Below are 16,909 nucleotides of genomic sequence, written 5' to 3' on the forward strand. Positions count from 1 at the left end.
GGATCGCCAGTCAGCCTCTACAGTCTGTGATGGAGTACGTTTACCTAGGTCAACTAATCGCAGGGAACCCTGATCATGGGAAGCAAATTCATGGAAGAATAAAAATGGGTTGAATCGCATACAGCAGGAATTGTCAGCTGCTGCCTGGAAGCTTACCATTGTCATTGGAAAGGAAGGTGTACAGTCGGTGCATTTTACCGGTACTGACATATTGGTCAGAGACTCGACTCGGAAATTCACAAGGAAGCTAGAGACCAAGTTAAGGACCACGCAAAAAGCGATGGAACGAAGAATGCTACGCATAGCGTTAAGATACAGAAAAAGAGCGGTTCGGATCAGAGAGCTAACGGGTATAGCTGATATTCTAATTGCCATTATGATAAAAAGGTGGAGGTGGCCAGGTCGTGTAATGCGCAGGTTAGATAACCGTTGGACCATTATGGTTACAGAATTAGTACCAAAAGAAAGGAAACACAGTCTAGGACGGCAGAAGACTAGGTGGAGCGATGAGATTAAGAAATCCGCGGGCGCTCGTTGTAATCGGTTGGCGCAGGACAGGGGTAACTGGAGATTGCAGGGAGAGGCCTTCGTCCTGCAGTGCACATAAAATAAAATGGTGATGATGATTATGATGATGATGATGATGATGTTGTTGATGATGATGATGATGACGACGACGACGACGACGACGATGATGATGATGATGTTGTTGTTGATGATGATGATGATGATGATGATGATGATGATGATGATGATGATGATGATGATGATGCCGACATTGTTTTTTGGCCTCTCGTACTAGCAACGTTTCAATCTGAATAATCAACCCACACTTCCGTCACTTCACTGCAGACGCAGTCCTACCAACGTCCTCTTTTTACAGAAAATCATTCATGGCATTCTTACATGTCCGGCTCAACTAGCTTCTGTTTCACTGCGGGTTCCGCAGGAAACTATCAGGGAACACATAGGCCCTTGCACGTTCCGGCCTCTTTCGGCAGACACATGACTTTCTACAGGATGAAGTCTTTACAACTGTCACTTCTTTTCCGTCTTGATATATTTCAAACTTGTTGTCCTCCTTCTGCTCAGATCTTCGCACTTTCTCTTGAGCCTTCTTTTCTAGCTGCACTGCTGTCCTGCCATCTCGTAGTTTCTCTCAGCTTCCGTACATGTTCTCCGTTTCCCAATTGTGTGATCGTTGTGTTGTTCATTATGTTGCTGTTTATGAGGTTTTTTCACAGTGAAGCTGTATACCTCCGTATACATAGGCACACTAACTAAATTAAGAAGCATGGGGCGCTATAACGTAAAACTACTCCAAACTTTTCTATTCCAATTCTGCTATCAGCCCTCCACGATTGGTCAAAAACTTTTTTCGACCACGCCCACTTCACCTGTCGGTCACGCGACGTCACGAAAACCGCGATACCTCCTCATCTGATATGATGTGTACACACTGATTATGCATGATTTGGCAGAAAAAATAAAAACAGTTATTTCTGATTCGACCCCTTTTCGCCATTAGCCCTCGGCTATTGGTAAAAAGTTTTCGGGCTGCACCCACTTCACCTGCCTGCAACGCGACGTCACAAAACAGCACAAACTCACCGCGTCAAAGTGACGTGTACGCGATAAAGATGCATTAATATGCCGAACAAAACTGCATTTTCTTCGGAATAGCCGCAGGCTGCCCCGTTCCGAAAGGAATAGAAGATGGCTGCTGCCGATCGCTGAGACGCTGGCTACTCGCACCTGCCGGAGAGCATGGGTGTATTTGCGTATAATAAAACTTCTTGCGTTGCCGTGTAACGTTTTCGAGCCCTTTCGGCACGTTTACCGCCTCATTCTGCCAACTCGTCTTTGCTGACGGTCAGTTTTAGCGTCATTCTTAAGCTTCCGTTGCATGCCGCCGTGATTTTCGACTAGCCACCACAAGCTAAGTAAGGGAAAGCCGACCAATCGCAGACGCCGGCACCACCCTCTTCATCCGGTTATTAATTTTCAGTGCACTGGCTCTGCCCCAGTGAATGCCTCTCCACTTGAGCGTTCTCCTCGCCTCTTGTCAGGCAATTAGATACTACAAGCTGCTTAGTGTAGGCAATGTTATTCGTTTTTCAAGCAAACAAAAGTGACCTCCTATGAACGAGGAGAGCGTTTGATTGGTCGGTTCAGACAACCCTGCGGGTGACCGCCCTGTGCTTGCGTCGGTGGTTACGCAAATTTGACGTCAGGAGATTGGAATAGAAACATATTGGAATAGTTTTACGTTATAGGGCCCATGGTGTCACGCTCGCATAAGCAAACATGAACACATCTCACTCGATGACCGCGGCAACTCGCTCATAAAACGCTGAAGTGAGGAAGTGAATTGCATCTCCGTGCTGCCGCTTGCATCAACGCGAACTAAATCGCAAGAACACAGCGCGCTGCGGACACTGTATCCGTCGCAGGTGGATTTTAATATAGAGAGGCCCGGGCAGGCGCGCGCAGCCGCCTGGGCGGCCCGGGCCGCCCAGGCCGCCCGGGTGTAGAACGCGCAACACCTCCCTACCCTCCTCCTGGAGCCTTGCGCACGACGGCGCGCTTCCTCCCCGTTTTACGTCGTTGCGCGTGCGAGATTGAGCCGCGGTTGCCGTTTCGACCTTGCACGTTTTCACTCGAACATAGAGTATAGGGGGTAAGGTGACGAGTTTATCGCCCTTGGACTTTATACGAATCCTCACGGGGACGAGTGACGGCAAAAGATGCTCATGGATTGTCCGTATAGTTGCTATCGTAATAAAAACCGATGTTTGAAATTATCGTCCGATTTCTCTTCTTCGTGCCATGTCTATTACTTTTTGAGCCTGCTCCTCTCAACAAGTTGTCTTTTACTGCGAAAAATTCGTACATTCCGAATCCACATGGATTTCCCTCTGGCCGCTCCGCTATCAGAAATCTCGCAAGTTTCTTGACGCAGAGCTCCACGCCGGTAGTTCTCAGGGGGCAAGTTGAAATAATTTGCTGTGACGTAAACAAAGCTTTTGATGTAATCAGCCACTCACTGCTTCTTGTCACGCTTACACAGTGTGGTGTTGATTCGTCAATTGTCAATCTCTTACGCAGTTATCTCTGGATCGATCGTGTTATGTTAACACCTATATCCAAACGTCTTATTTGCACATGTCAACTAGCGCTGTCCCTCGAGGATCCGCATTCGGACCACTCCTTTGTTTAATTGTTATTTTTGACGTTTTTTACGTTATTCAGTATTCTCATTTTCTTCTGAAGGCCGATGACATCACAATTTTTAATGAAAACTTTGTTGACTGTCGAATCCTACACTCTGACCTGTTTTCTTCCTCTAAATAGTGCAAAGATAATAACCTCAGCTTGAATGCTGCTAAAACAACAATCATGACTTTTATTCTTAAAACAGCAAGCATTTCTTCTCCTTATTCTCTAAATTTTGTGCCTTCGTGCAAGGCCTGCGAAATAAATGATCACGGTGTACTTTTCGATACAACCTTACACTTTCTTGTTCACACAAACGCGTAGCAATAAAGGGTATGCACTCTCTGGGCTCTGGGGCGTTATTCCCTAAAACTATTCCAAAGTTTTTATTCCAATTCTGCAATCAGCCCGCCGCGATTGGTCAAAAACTTTTTTCGACCATCCCAATGCACCTGTGTGTCACGCGACGTCACGAAAATCACCATAGCTCCGCATCTCATATGACGTGTACACTTTGATTATGCATGATTGGGCCGAACCAAATAAAGATATTTACTTGTGATTCGACGCCTTTCACCGTAAGACCTGGGCTATTGGTCAAAAAGGTTTAGGGTTGCACCCACTTCACCTGCCTGTCACGCGACGTCTCAAAGCCGCAAAAACTCATCGCGTCAAGGTGACGTGTACACGTTAAAGATACATTAAGATGCCGAACAAAACTGAATGTTCAATAGCCGCAGGCTTCCCCCTTCCGAAAGGAATAAAGAAGGGCTGCCGCCGATCGCTCAGGTACTGGATACTCGCACCTGCCGGAGCTCATGGGTTTATTTGCGTATGAGAAAACCTTTTGCGTGGCCGTGTAATATTTTCGAGTACTTTCGGCACGTTTGCGACCTCGTTCAGCCAACTCTTCTTTACTGAGGCTCCGTTTTAGCTTCATTCTTAAGCTTCCGTTGCATGCCGCCGCGATTTTCGACCAGCCACCGCCAGCTAAGTAAGGGGAAGCGGGCCTATCGAAGACGCCGGCCCCACTCTCTTCATCCGGTTTTCAACTTTCAGTGCAGGGGCTCGTCCCCGTTGAATCCCTCTCCACTTGAGGCTGCTCCTCGCCTCTTGTGAGCCAATTAGATAAGACAAGCTGCACAGTGTAGGCAACGTTATTGGTTTTCAAGCAAACAAAAGTGACCTCCTACGAACGAGGAGAGCGTTTGATTGGTCTGTTCAGACAACTCTGCGGGTAAGCGCCCGATGCTTGCGTCAGCGGTTACGCAAATTTGACATCAGGAGATTGGAATAAAAACATATTGGAATAATTTTACGTTATATGGCCCCTGTTCGCGGGCTGTAGAGGGAATTCAATGCTCCTACACATTTTCGCAAGTTGCACACAACAATCTGCTTTCCTCAACTCGAATACGTGTCGGTCCTCTGGAATGTCATTTCTAGATCCAACAGGGACATTTTAGAACGCTTACCGAAAAAGTTTATCATCTTATATCACCACCGCTTTGCTCCCACCGACACCGATCCTTGTTCTAGCACTGCTAAATTATTGACATTTCCCTTACTTCGCCGCCCATGTAATCACCTGTATCACCTGCCCGGAACGCTTGAGTTGTATCAATTTGCGTATGCCGCTAAAGATTAACAAAGAACATAAACTTTTCGATGTTCCTGCCTGTCATAACCAACACTCAATCGTCCACAGAAAACTGGGTCTTTCTAAGCCTTATTATTATGATGTCAATATTTCTCACGTCACTATAAGTAACTCTAGTTGTTCTTTTCCTTGCTTTGCGTTGTTGTCTCATTGTTTCACGCACTGTTCAATGGTCTTTCGCCTTTTTCTTTTGCATTTGCCTTGCCTTTTGCTGTACGTCAGCTCTTGTTTTATAATGCGTTATTTTTATTCATTGTGTTTTTTATTTACATTTTCTGGTACCTTTATTTATTGTTGTCGTCTCTGGTTTTCGGGTTTAATGTACACGTGCGCCAGCACTGACACCTTATGATTGTTCCTGTGCGCGGTAAACAAATGAACGGTAAATTATTGATTGATTGATTCATCCATTCATTGCGAAAGACATAAACAGCCACAAATTAAGCACTTTCATCGCCGCCACACTGGCTCTGTGCCACTGCTTAAGGTACCATGTTCATCAGGTCGGCACGTGCTTCGAAACCTTGCGCAGTAGAAGAAGAAGAAGAGCTGTTTCTCTCGGACGCGCCTCCGTACTCCCGCTCTGAGAAAACGCACTTGCCTCCATGAGCGACGACACGACGCTGGCCAACGACGGCGCCCTGGAGGCCTCGCTCGGAGAGTCTCGGAACACGGCCGGGGTACCGTGGGGTCCCGAACCTCCGTCGACGTCTGCAGACGCGTCGAAACGCGCTTCCCGACGGAACCGTGGCTCGTGCAAGGCGCGAAAGCGCCGTCGCCGCGCTCAGGGTGCCCAGAGCCCGTCGCTGGCGGCGGAGGCTCGCCGAGCTGCTCGGACGTCGTCGCGAGAGTCCGGCAGCGACAGCGTCTACGACGCCGGCGCCACGCCCGCGGCCGACGCCTCGGAGGAAGGGACGAGCACGTCCGCTCGCGTGCCCTCCGCTGCCGCTGTCGACGGCGGCGAGGCCCACGGTATGTTCATCATTTGCGCCAATGATCCCCCTTGGGTGTCCTCTGAATACTATCATCTTACAGTTGGCTACAACCTTGGAACGCCGCGGCAAATACACCATAGTCCAACTAAAGAAAGAAAAAAGTGTCGTCCTCGTTCGTTATCGTGGCGGCTCGGTGGAGATGAACTTCCTCTCGATGTTAGCAGTAAATTACGCTATTGAAAGTGAGAAGAAAGAAGCCCATTGCCAAGTTAGGAATAAAAAGTTAAGCACATAAGGACGACCCTAATAAGAAGGCTTATTTGCGTACTGCCTTGAGTGGCGCATTAGACTTGTCCGTAGAGGGCGTTCTATGTTGCGTACGCAATCTCTGTATTTCGCGCTGCTTCACGATGTTTCATGATAGACCTTTATTAACACATGAAAAAGCGGAGTCTTCGCCCTATACCGACGCAGGGATAATTTCACTGCATTCTTTCTCAAAGCTCAAAAGTATAGCAAACCAGAGCACAAAGTTGGGAACCTAATAAGTAATTACCAAGTCCATGTAAGCACACGTTTGCAAAGTAGAAGCCGAATGGCCCAGCTTTTTCCCTAGAAACGAAAAAAGAAGCTCCACAAAAGTATTTCTCTTGAAGTCCCACTAGCCGCGCTACGGTCATCAATACGCAAATAAGGGAGCCGTCTTCAGTAAAAGATCAAATGCTTTACCTGAGGATTCCCAGTCTCGTTGCCTTCACGTAAAAACGTCGACAGCTAAAGGTGAATTTTGAAACTAATAAAAATTGCCTCAAGCGACCGCAATACCACAAGTGTGTCACTGAAGCTTGCCCAAGGCAATGTATCAAGGCAGCATATCAAGACGAACCTCGAGCTACAGACGCAAAATTACTTGCCAGGGGAATCGTGAACTGAGTGGGGGAAATAAGCAACTGGTTTGCACACAGGAGACATAGAAATTTCCGAGTGCATTGCTATGCAGGCGAATGCAACACATTCGAATTGACGATACGTTGTCGCTGTACATGAGAATTATAAACGACTTGCCCATGCCCTCCCATATGATGTGGCGCGCGCGGGCTCTTATAACGTTTCGCGCATCTGAAATCTCGGCGGCCATCAATGTCACAAGCTTCTGGGTATGCAGTAATTTGGGATGTAGAATGCGCAAAACGTGGCGATAGATGTCGAAAGAAACTGCATCTACATTCAAGTATTGGCTGTCGTGTAAAGTTCGTGAACTTTTAGGGGACAGAGGTTACCAGACATTATAAGATGAGTCACTGAATTTATTTTCACGCACAAAGCTGGTTCGCACTTTTGCTTCCGTTCACGGAACAATAATTGTTCTTTCCGCTATGGCTGCACAGTACAAAGAGCTGTGCTCATGATGGAGGCACGCATTGTGTAGCCCCCCTTCACTACTCCTCGAAGAGTAACATAGCGTCTCAGAACACGCAGTAATATGAAAACGTTAAGACGCAAACGACTAGTGCATCGAATGTGAAAGTGGCGGACAAACCAGACTGCCGAACCAAACGCGAGGTCGAACCGAAAACCGTACCCGAACTGAAATTTGGACGCAACTGAACCTAAACCCGAACCGATATTTTTGGAACATGCCTGAGTCCGAACAGCAAAAATCCTGGCTGTCCTGTAATCGAGAGTAGATGTGGGCATCAAATGGCTACCGGCAAAGCAGATTGGTTGGAGATGATACTAGCCACAACATTAAAATGGATGTAGCGCATGTTCGCAACGGCCCACTCCACCACACCACACCGCACCACGTCATACTGTGCAAATACACCATAGTCCACCATCATGCAAATACACCATCATGCAAATACACCATAGCCCAAATAAAGAGAAAAAATGTCGTCCTCGCTCGTTATCCTGACGGCTCGGTGGGAATGAACTTCCTCTCAGTGTTATCAGTAAATTGCGCTATTGAAAGTGGGAAGAAAGAAGCCCATTGCGGACAGAACCGGACAGAACCTCATTGCAAGTCTCGTCTCAGTCAAACAGCCATCCGCGCTGCGCCGGACGCTACTGGCTTGGGCGCTGCCCGACGCTACCGGCGCTACCGGCACGCTGGACGCGCCGCGGACGTCACGGACCGCTGGCGTTGAAAAGAGCACAGCGCCAAGAGATGACAATCAAATATACAGTGCCTTGTATCGGCCTTCTGAACGTCGCTATCGGAAATCACTAAAAAATATTCGGTGTACTAGAAGTTACAGCTTGAGTGATGTAGTGAACAAACGTTTGGAAGATCGCGGAAGCAATATTTTTTGCAACTTGTTTTGGAAGTAAAACTAGCGTATGTAATGCGGTTTTGACTGGTTGCCCGGATGATCTCGTTTTGCTCTCGCAACTTGCCCGGATATTCTCGCTTGAGTGCCTTGATAACGGCTCTGGCTTTTGGCTCGAGGTCACTTCATGGTTGCTGACAACGTGAGCTGAATTCATTTCATGCTTAAAAGATCATGACGGTTAGTGTTTCAATACGAAACGGTTCAAGCATATAAGGCGAGAATGGGTGCTCAATAGGCTGCACGATTCTTCGAACTACTACTTCAATCTGCGTGCCGTACTAGCAGTCTGTTACGGCTCACAGGTTGCCTTCCGTGCGAGAATAGATGGACGGTGAATGTGTGCTGGTAACTGCGGTCACTTCTGCAGAGACGCTTTCAGTTCTGAAGTCCGCCATGCAATTGTATTCCGCCGCCGAGAAGTTGTTTTAGGGACTCCGCAAAACCAACAATTTATGAGGCTCCAATTCGGCCATCAAATCAACTTGTTACTAAAAACATATAACTTAGATAAACACAGAGAAACACGCACAGAGGAAAGGACGACGTCCACGAGGAAGGATATCAACGAGTTCAGCTGCGTGCATGACATGTTGTAACCGTAACACGGCGGTCACTAATGAAGGCCGTTACCTTCTCAGAGTACGGTAACCGCGGCTCTAAAGGGCATGCGAAATGTGCTTTTGTTATGTGCCATGGTTTGACGTATGTTTGGTGCTTGGCTTAGCAGAAGAAGTTGAAGTTGAAGTTGAAGTTTATTTTCACCACCAACAGTACAGTGTGTTACAGAATGCAAGGGTCTTCGACTTGCATAAAATATTCGTGGGTCGCACTGTTCGTGCTGTTGACTTTTTTCTGCTACCTTCGCCAATGCAAGATTATACACGTGCGCAGATGCGCAAGAAAGATCGACGCATACGGTTCAGCAGAAACAGCTCTTGTTCATCGCTCAAAAACATCAGCGTCCTTACTAGCTTCTCAAAAAGGCAGCGAACTGAACGAGATGTCAAATGGCGGTTCATTTCTTTGCTGTAGACTAGAAGTTTGAAGTCGTGATTTCTGTAATACGCTGTGAATTCGGGCTGTCTTCGACGCCATAGGCCTCTTGCCACAGCTCACTCACCACCAGTCTTGTAGAAAAAAAACTAGAGAAAAACGAAAATAACTGACTCTGCTGCTGTCAGAGTAACGAGAGTGGAAGCTACGCCGACCTTACACCGTTGCGGGGATTTTCATTAACTACCTCTGTCTTTATGATGTGCGTGAACATTCCCCCATATTTGATTCATTCGTACATTTCTGCCTCCTCTTGCTGAAACATGAATGCGCCTGCACAATACGGACAAGTACATAGTACTATGCAGCATATCACCAAGGGGCAGTCTGAAATCCAGGAGTGCCGATTTTTGGGCTAGTTGGTTCGTTGCATAAGCGCACGTACTGTAGGCTTTCATGTCTCTGTCAATCCAGCACTATGACTTCAGTTGATGCAGGCTAAAATGAACTGCACCGAAACTGTTTGCGAACCGGTTCAGTAATGCGAACTGGTTCGAGAACCGTTATATAGATTTCACTGAACCAGAACTGAACCGGAAAGAAATCGAAGAGCGCCGAACCCGAATCCTAACCGAACAGGTTTCCTTTTTTGTCTCACCCCGACACTCTGGCAGACACCACTGGGCATAATTTGTTATAATGTCACATTATCCATCCAGCGAGTATTGTGGAAGAAGTTTGCTCGACCAAGGCTTAAGGTTTTTAGGGTGAGAATGGCAGACGTGATCTGTTTGGGATTGAGAAGACATCGTAGCAGAACGATCTGTTTTGGGGTTGTTGTTTTCGGTTTAGACTAAGTATATTGTCCAAGGACTTCAGTGCAAAGTGCGATTGTATGCAGATGACTGCGTAACTTATAAAGATATTCAAAATTACCATGATGTTAGCGGCCCACAGAGTAATTTAAATAGAATTCAAGATTGATGCTCCGGGTCGAACATGTCTTTAACCAGTGCAAAGTATCAGCTCATTTCTCCCACCCGTAAACGCATCTCTGTGAGATCCGTTTGTAATTTCGATGGGCGGCCTCTTGAACGGGTTGAACGTTATAGTTATGAGGTGGTCTACTTAGAAAATTTGACCTGGAACAGACATATAGGATATCCCACCTTAAGGTCATCAAGAATGCTCAACCTGATTACACGTAATTTTCATGAACTCCACAAAAGTGCGAAACAGCAGCTTTACAACACAAATGGCGCAATACTCGAGTACGCCTACGTGACTTGGGACCCTTTACCCTCTTATCTTGCAGACAAACTTGGGCGCATTCAAAACCGCGCTGCCAGGTTTGGTTGTGGAAATTACAACTTCCACATCAGTATTACATTATTTAAAGAAAACCTTGGCTCGCAGACACTAGCGAAGTGCCGCTTCGCTATGAAATTAGAACTCTTTCTTTCCGAATCTACTCTGACCTCACAGGAATAAACAAAAACATGTACATTTTTCCGCGTCATTTCATTTGTTTGCAATGTGGTCACGAGCTTAAACTTCTTGAAGCATGCTGTCGCACTGATGTCTTCCGCAAATCATTTTTTCCGATTACTTCCACGCACCGGAATAAGCTTACCAAGAATATTGTTTATTGTAAAACGTGCACTGACGTTCAGTCGTTTTTATCGTCTAACCTGTCGTAAGCGCACATCATTGCGCGTCGTGATATAAACGATCTTTTTTTCTTTTCAATAATGTGAATGCGACTGTGATTCTGTTGTTGCGCTTTTTCTTATATTTATAGCTTTTTTATATGTTGAGTTTATACCCTGCTGCCTGCTTTTTCGAATCAGGTCAATTTTCGCTTATGTTTTCCTTTTCGCTACGAATGTCCACCTTTGCAATAATGTCTCTGTGGCGCTGCAGACACTTGTATAAATACAAAAATAAATAAATAAATAAATAAATAAATAAGTAAAACAGACATTTTCTCTAGTGAGACACCAGTGGAAGAATGGTGGCGCACAATAAGGGACCACGCGCAATTAAGCGAACCTTCTACATAAATAACGTCGGTTACAAGCACAAATGAGATTTTAGTGCGATAGAAAACCTTGAAGAGCTTGGTGGGCATGCGTCAGCGCCCCGTGTAGAAGAGGCCACTTACATCGTCATCGTCTTTATCATCATTTTACGAGCAGGTGACAGCGAACTCGCGCAGACGGTGCAAATCCCTCAAGATGCCACTGGATCGGTCGCGAGCGACGTCAAGCAGGAAGGCCCGACGGAACCGCAGCGCAGTACTTCCGTGGACGGCACGCCGCCGCAGCAGCAGGAAGAAGCACGCCCCAGCCCCTCGCTGGTACGTGACTATCACGGCGCCACCTGTTTTGGCAAGCTTGCCCTCTCGAAACGCAAAAAAAAAAAATTAGGGACGACGCTGAATGAATAACAAGAAAGAAAATTAAAACCCCACTGGGATTAGCAATCAATACGACAGGTTCGACACGGTGGGCGGACGTCTAGCAAGGATCCAGCGTTTGCTGCGCGTTTTCTACGATTCAGCGGCACTCAAACGCACAGGTCTCACAGCATGTGCTAACGAAATGTAACGCGCTTAGCTACTACGTCGACCCGCCTCCACTCCAGTGTGTATTCGCACTTCCCTGCATTCCCCAACCATTTTCTTAGTCGAAAGCATATTATACATCAAATAAGAACGACCTTAGCTCTCGCTAGCTTTTGCGGTCAGGCTGTAAGATTAATAACAAATTTATTTCCTTCAATGCAATGGAACAGGCCTGGAAAGAAGCTGAATTAACAGCTTGACTAGTTTTGTGCTCCCCAAAAGAAACACGACATGTCGCACAGGCAACATACAACAACAGACAGCATCGCGCGTCGCATCTTTACGTTCAGGAAAGCAAGTTGTAGCGCACACACAAAGAAGCTAGGATAAAACAAGAGTTGAAAAGCTATAAATTTGAACATTCGAGACCAACTAAAGCAGTCTCACTTCACTGTGCGCGCTAATTACCAATATATCGCCATTCCGAAACGAAAAAGGAAACAGCAGGCATACACACAAACAAATCAAGTGCCATCGAAATTCAACTTTATCAAGGCCACAAGCAAGCAAAGTTTAACTGCATGAAAAGAACGCACTGTGCAGATTAATGACAATAAATGTTGCATTAAAATGCACGGCACTGTCATGACTGCGAAAATGCGCGTGTGATACATACATGTAAAGAGTGAGAAAACAGTACCCGTTACTTTAAAAATTTACACATATTTCTGCTGGAGAAAAAAGAGACGCGATGCATATTTTGAACCTTTTATATGCACACATCAATCATCGCAGAACAGTTCAGTAGATGTGGCAGCTTTCGTTTCATCATCTGCTCTCCGTGGTTAATTCTACAAATGGAGACACACCATGCTTCTGGTATTACGTGGTACTAAGCTGTTCTACATAAACTGGATAGGTGGAATAAAAAAATGTGTGCCGTTATAGACCTCGGGTCAGCTCCCCAGTTCGTTGGCTAAAACGATGGGTAGCTTCAAGCTAATTATCTATCATCGGGCCATTTTAAACCTATTGTCAGACGAATTCTTTTATCAGCAACTTTTAATAGACCGATTTCGGCGTGAGTTTGACAACGCCACAGCCTCTAACCATGCCAGTAGGAGAGAAAGAAAATATAGTTGCGGTGCATAACGGCAAAAATTACTAAGACGTGGCCGGAAGCTTACCGCTATCCTTAAAAAGAAATGTACAATCATTGCATTCTACTGGTGCTAACATATGGGGCAGAAACTTGGAGGTTAACAAAGAAGCTCGAGAACAAGTTGAGGACCGTGTAACGAGCGATGGAACGAAAAACTTTTAGATGTAGCTTTAAGAGACAGGAAGACAGCGATGATGGTTCGCAGATCAAATGGAGGTGGCAGATCTCCTAACATTAAGAGGACGAAAGGGAGCTGGACAGGCCATGTAAGGCGTAGGGTTGATAACCGATCGTCTATTAGAGTTGCACAATAGGCCCCAAGGAAAGGGAGGCGCAGTCTAAGACGGTGGCGAATTAGTTGGTGCGACGAGGCGATAAAAATTGCAGGCATTGCTATGGGTCGGCTGGGGCAAGACGGAGGTAATTGGAGATGGCTGTGAGATGCCTTCGTTCTGCAGTGTGCGTAAATATAGACTGATGATGATGACACCGGTGGTAGTACTTAACCATCTGAGGGCAACTATAGAAACATGCATGCTCTGTTTGTACTATAAAAATTCGCTTGGCTTTCGAGATGAAAAAGCATGAAGGTGAAAATTAAAAGTTTCTACAATAGAAGCAGGATTGAGCAGGCGCTGCAAAAATAATGCACACTGCTCACTTTGTTTGAACCATGGATCAAGAGATATGATATTAGTAGTGCTATTTCAAATGATTATGAGATATGCATGACCAGAACATAATGTATGCGTTATAACCAGCATATATAATATATCCGGAGCCTGTCGGCCTTGCGGGAACTAGAGGTCGTTGCTTTTTTTTTTTTTTTGTAGAAGCGTTTCCATTATTACAGTGGTGCGTCGTTTAGCATTTCCTGCGAGTATTATTCATTAAACGACGGTAATTAAACGATGGATAGGGCGCGAGTGCGCAGCGCTGACGTGGCTCTGCATTACTGGACTATGTTGTGTTAAAAAAGAAGGGGTACTACATTGGCCTTGTTCATATTCCTATTATGATGTTGTCGAAAGAGTGCCTAGTGCGAATCAGCAAAACAGGACGACAAGCACGAAAGAGCAGCTGGTCTACGTAGGACTGAGAAGTGCTAGAAACGCATGTGATGATGTATACATCAACGAGGTACCTTTTTTAAGACATACAATACCAACTGACTTCTTGAAAATCGTGCTCGTGTACATGCTGCTTTTATCTCCCTATATATTTTTACTTTCATTGTTAAATAAATTCCGGGGAACAAAATAAAAAGCGGGCTCCAGCAGAAACGTGTCTTCTTATTTTATCGCGATAGCAACTATGCGCATATTCCAGGCGCATTTCTGCCGTCGGAGTCACAGAGAGGTTCCGCATAAAGTCCGAGGGCGATAAAATCGTCGCCTCGAGCCGAATGCTCTATGTTCGAGTGAAAGCGTGCTGGGGTGAGACGGCGATTGCGGCTCCATCTCGCGCACGCAACGGAGGAAAGCGGGGATGAAGCGCGCCGTCTTCCGCCGCGCGCTAGGCCTCGGGGAGGGGAGGGGGCTGAAGGGGGGGCTGCGTTCTACTCCGGTCGGCCAGGACGCCGCACGCGCCCACCCGGGCCTCTATATCTTCAAAGCCATCTGCGACGGGGACAGAATCCTCCGCACGTTATGTTTTCGCGGCTTAGACCCGCCCGGTAGTGGCCTAGTAGCCTTGGTGTTCCGCAGCTAAACCCAAGGTTGCGGGATCGAATCCTGGCCGCGGCGGCCGCATCTCGCCGGGGGGGGGGGGGAGGAGACGTGTAAGAACATCCCTGTACCGTGCATTTTGTGCACGTTAAAGAACCCCAGGTGGTCGAAATGAACCCAGAGTGTACTACGGAGTCTCATAATCATATCGTGGATTCGGCACGTAAAATTCCAGAATTTAATTAATTTAATTTGTCCCCGCCTTAGTTCGCGTTGACTCGTGATGAAGCGCGAAGGCGAATTCGCGCGCTGCTGCTGCCTCGCTTCTTTATTCCAGCGTTTCGACAGCGAGTTTCCGCGGTCATCGATTGAGATGTTTACATGTTTGCTTGTGCGCGGTGACACCATGTTTTTATATTTCACGCGCACAACATCACCTTGGCTCATAGGTGGCAATGATTGTGTGTTGCTCCTTGTCTGGCGATGCTTGACAATGTGTAAACCAGGGCGATCCTGAATGTTTGGCAGCGTTGTTCGTAGCTTTCTGGCCTGAAGGATCGATGCCGTTGATGCAGCACCTTCCAAAGGAGATAGCCTGTAAGCAAGTATACCGGGCCACAAATCTTGATTAATTTCAGCGGTTTTCTTTAATATCCGTTTGACCACCTTCACCCCTTCTCCGCTAGGCCATTTCACTGTGGGTATCTAGGGCTAGAGATGATGTAGCGAAAATCGTACTTCCTTCAAAATGCGTCATACTGGTTGCTTGAGAAAGGGGGTTCGTTGTCCGAACACACCTTCATTGGTATGGCGTATCGCGCGAAGATAGCGATAGTTGCTTGAATAACGGTGCTAGTCGATGTATCTTTAAGTAGTTCCACCTCTGGAACGTTCGACAGAACGACAGAGATAAGGTCTGCCGCCGTAGTAGAAAAGGTCAGTGTCAACTCGGTGCCATAGTTGCTCAGGCACTAAGCGCATCTTCAGCGGCTCACGTGGCTGGCTGTACGAGTATTTCCTGCACACTGCGTATTTCTGTACGAAGCCTTTAATGTCGCTATTCATACCTGGCCTGAAGATCACTTCTCGGGCTATGGCATTTAGTTATACCCAAGTAGCCTTGGTGAATTTTGTACAGTATTTCGCGCTTCATGCTGACTGGAATCACAACCTTGCATCCTTTTAACAGAACTTCCAGGACTTGCGAGACCTCGCCAGAAAACGGTTTCAGCCGCCCTTCGACCTTTTCGCCTCTGCCCAGACTTTTGAGTACACTGTTGAAGCATTCATCTTTACTTGTCTCGGCGACCATTCGCGTTCAAGTTCTATGGCTTACTTACGTGAGGCGACGCCACACTCGCTGCGTGTAGTTCTGCATCTTCAGTGTCGGTGTCAGCCTCCTCGTAGTTGACTGAAGCCCGGGACAGCATGTAGGCCATGAAGATAATTTTTTCCTGGAACAAAAACAAATAAATTATGGGGTTTAACGTCCCAAAACCACTTTCTGATTATGAGGCACGCCGTAGTGGAGGACTCCGGAAATTTCTACCACCTGGGGATCTTTAACGTGTACCTAAATCTAAGTACACGGGTGTTTTCGCATTTCGCCCCCATAGAAATGCGGCCGCCGTCACCGGGATTCGATCCCGCGACCTCGTGCTCAGCAGCCCAACACCATAGCCACTGAGCAACCACGGCGGGTACAAAAACAATTCCGATCTCATAACCGAGCAGTCGCAGAAAGAAGCGTTGCAGCCTAGGTGGCATACCACCAATTACTTTCTGGGATATCGCAATCACAGGTCGGTGATCAGTCTCCACCTTGCGCCCATATGTGAAATGATTGAATCTTTCGCAGCCATGCACAATACCCATCGCTTCTTTTTCTATCTGCGAATATCCCTGCTTGGTTTCCGTAAGTCACCGGCTTCCACTCGTTATCGTGACACTACATAGTAAAGCAACACTCAAGCCATTTTGCGATACATTGCACCACATCTTAGTTTCTTCACAAGATCAAAAAGCGATAGTAGTGACCGTTTGCTCATGCATTCGTATAGCCCGTTCCGCTTTTTGGCCTGGTTTGCCCTCCACTTAAACATTGTGCCTTGCTCCAGTAAACTTCGTATCAGTGCTGTCCTGTGCGCCAACGGTGGCAAAAATTTATTGAAGTAGTTTGCCACGCCTAGCATTCTTTGCACTGATTGCTTGTCCTTCGGCTCTGGCATTTGCATCATGCGTTGTATCAGGGAGGAACTCTGCCGTGCACCCTCATTGCTGATTACGTTGCCTAGGAATTCTATCTTTCTCGGCCCGTATGTGCACTTGGCCTCGTTGAAAGTCAAACCCGCTCATACCACTGCTTATAGCGCCA

At 46.8% G+C, this 16,909-nt stretch overlaps 2 protein-coding genes across 2 annotated transcripts in view; one reads left to right on the forward strand and one right to left on the reverse strand.

Moving 5' to 3' along the window:
- The window catches only part of LOC142578052 (glucoside xylosyltransferase 2-like), a 174,730-nt gene that overhangs the window by 122,983 nt on the left and 34,838 nt on the right, over positions 1-16,909 (reverse strand). The window contains exons 2-3 of the mRNA XM_075687468.1: positions 15,876-15,989; positions 14,973-15,130 (exon numbers count right to left, since the gene is read on the reverse strand). Of these exons, the coding sequence (XP_075543583.1) occupies positions 14,973-15,130; positions 15,876-15,989 (272 nt within the window). The remainder of the gene's footprint in view (positions 1-14,972; positions 15,131-15,875; positions 15,990-16,909) is intronic.
- Positions 5,435-12,555, forward strand: LOC142577666 (uncharacterized). Its single transcript, XM_075687136.1, has 3 exons — positions 5,435-5,848; positions 11,339-11,499; positions 12,502-12,555. The coding sequence occupies exons 1-3, from the start codon at positions 5,482-5,484 to the stop codon at positions 12,553-12,555; spliced, it is 582 nt and encodes a 193-aa protein (XP_075543251.1). The 5' UTR covers positions 5,435-5,481.

This window comes from Dermacentor variabilis, chromosome 4 (genome assembly GCF_050947875.1).
Source record: "Dermacentor variabilis isolate Ectoservices chromosome 4, ASM5094787v1, whole genome shotgun sequence".
NCBI classification, from domain to species: domain Eukaryota; kingdom Metazoa; phylum Arthropoda; class Arachnida; order Ixodida; family Ixodidae; genus Dermacentor; species Dermacentor variabilis.

Excerpts from the sequence above, each read along its gene's own strand:
- LOC142577666 (XM_075687136.1), top strand. The coding sequence starts at position 5,482 with ATGAGCGACGACACGACGCTGGCCAACGACGGCGCCCTGGAGGCCTCG. Across the intron at positions 5,849-11,338 it reads CGACGGCGGCGAGGCCCACG|GTGACAGCGAACTCGCGCAG; the intron begins GTATGTTCATCA and ends TTTTACGAGCAG. Across the intron at positions 11,500-12,501 it reads CACGCCCCAGCCCCTCGCTG|AACAGTTCAGTAGATGTGGC; the intron begins GTACGTGACTAT and ends CAATCATCGCAG.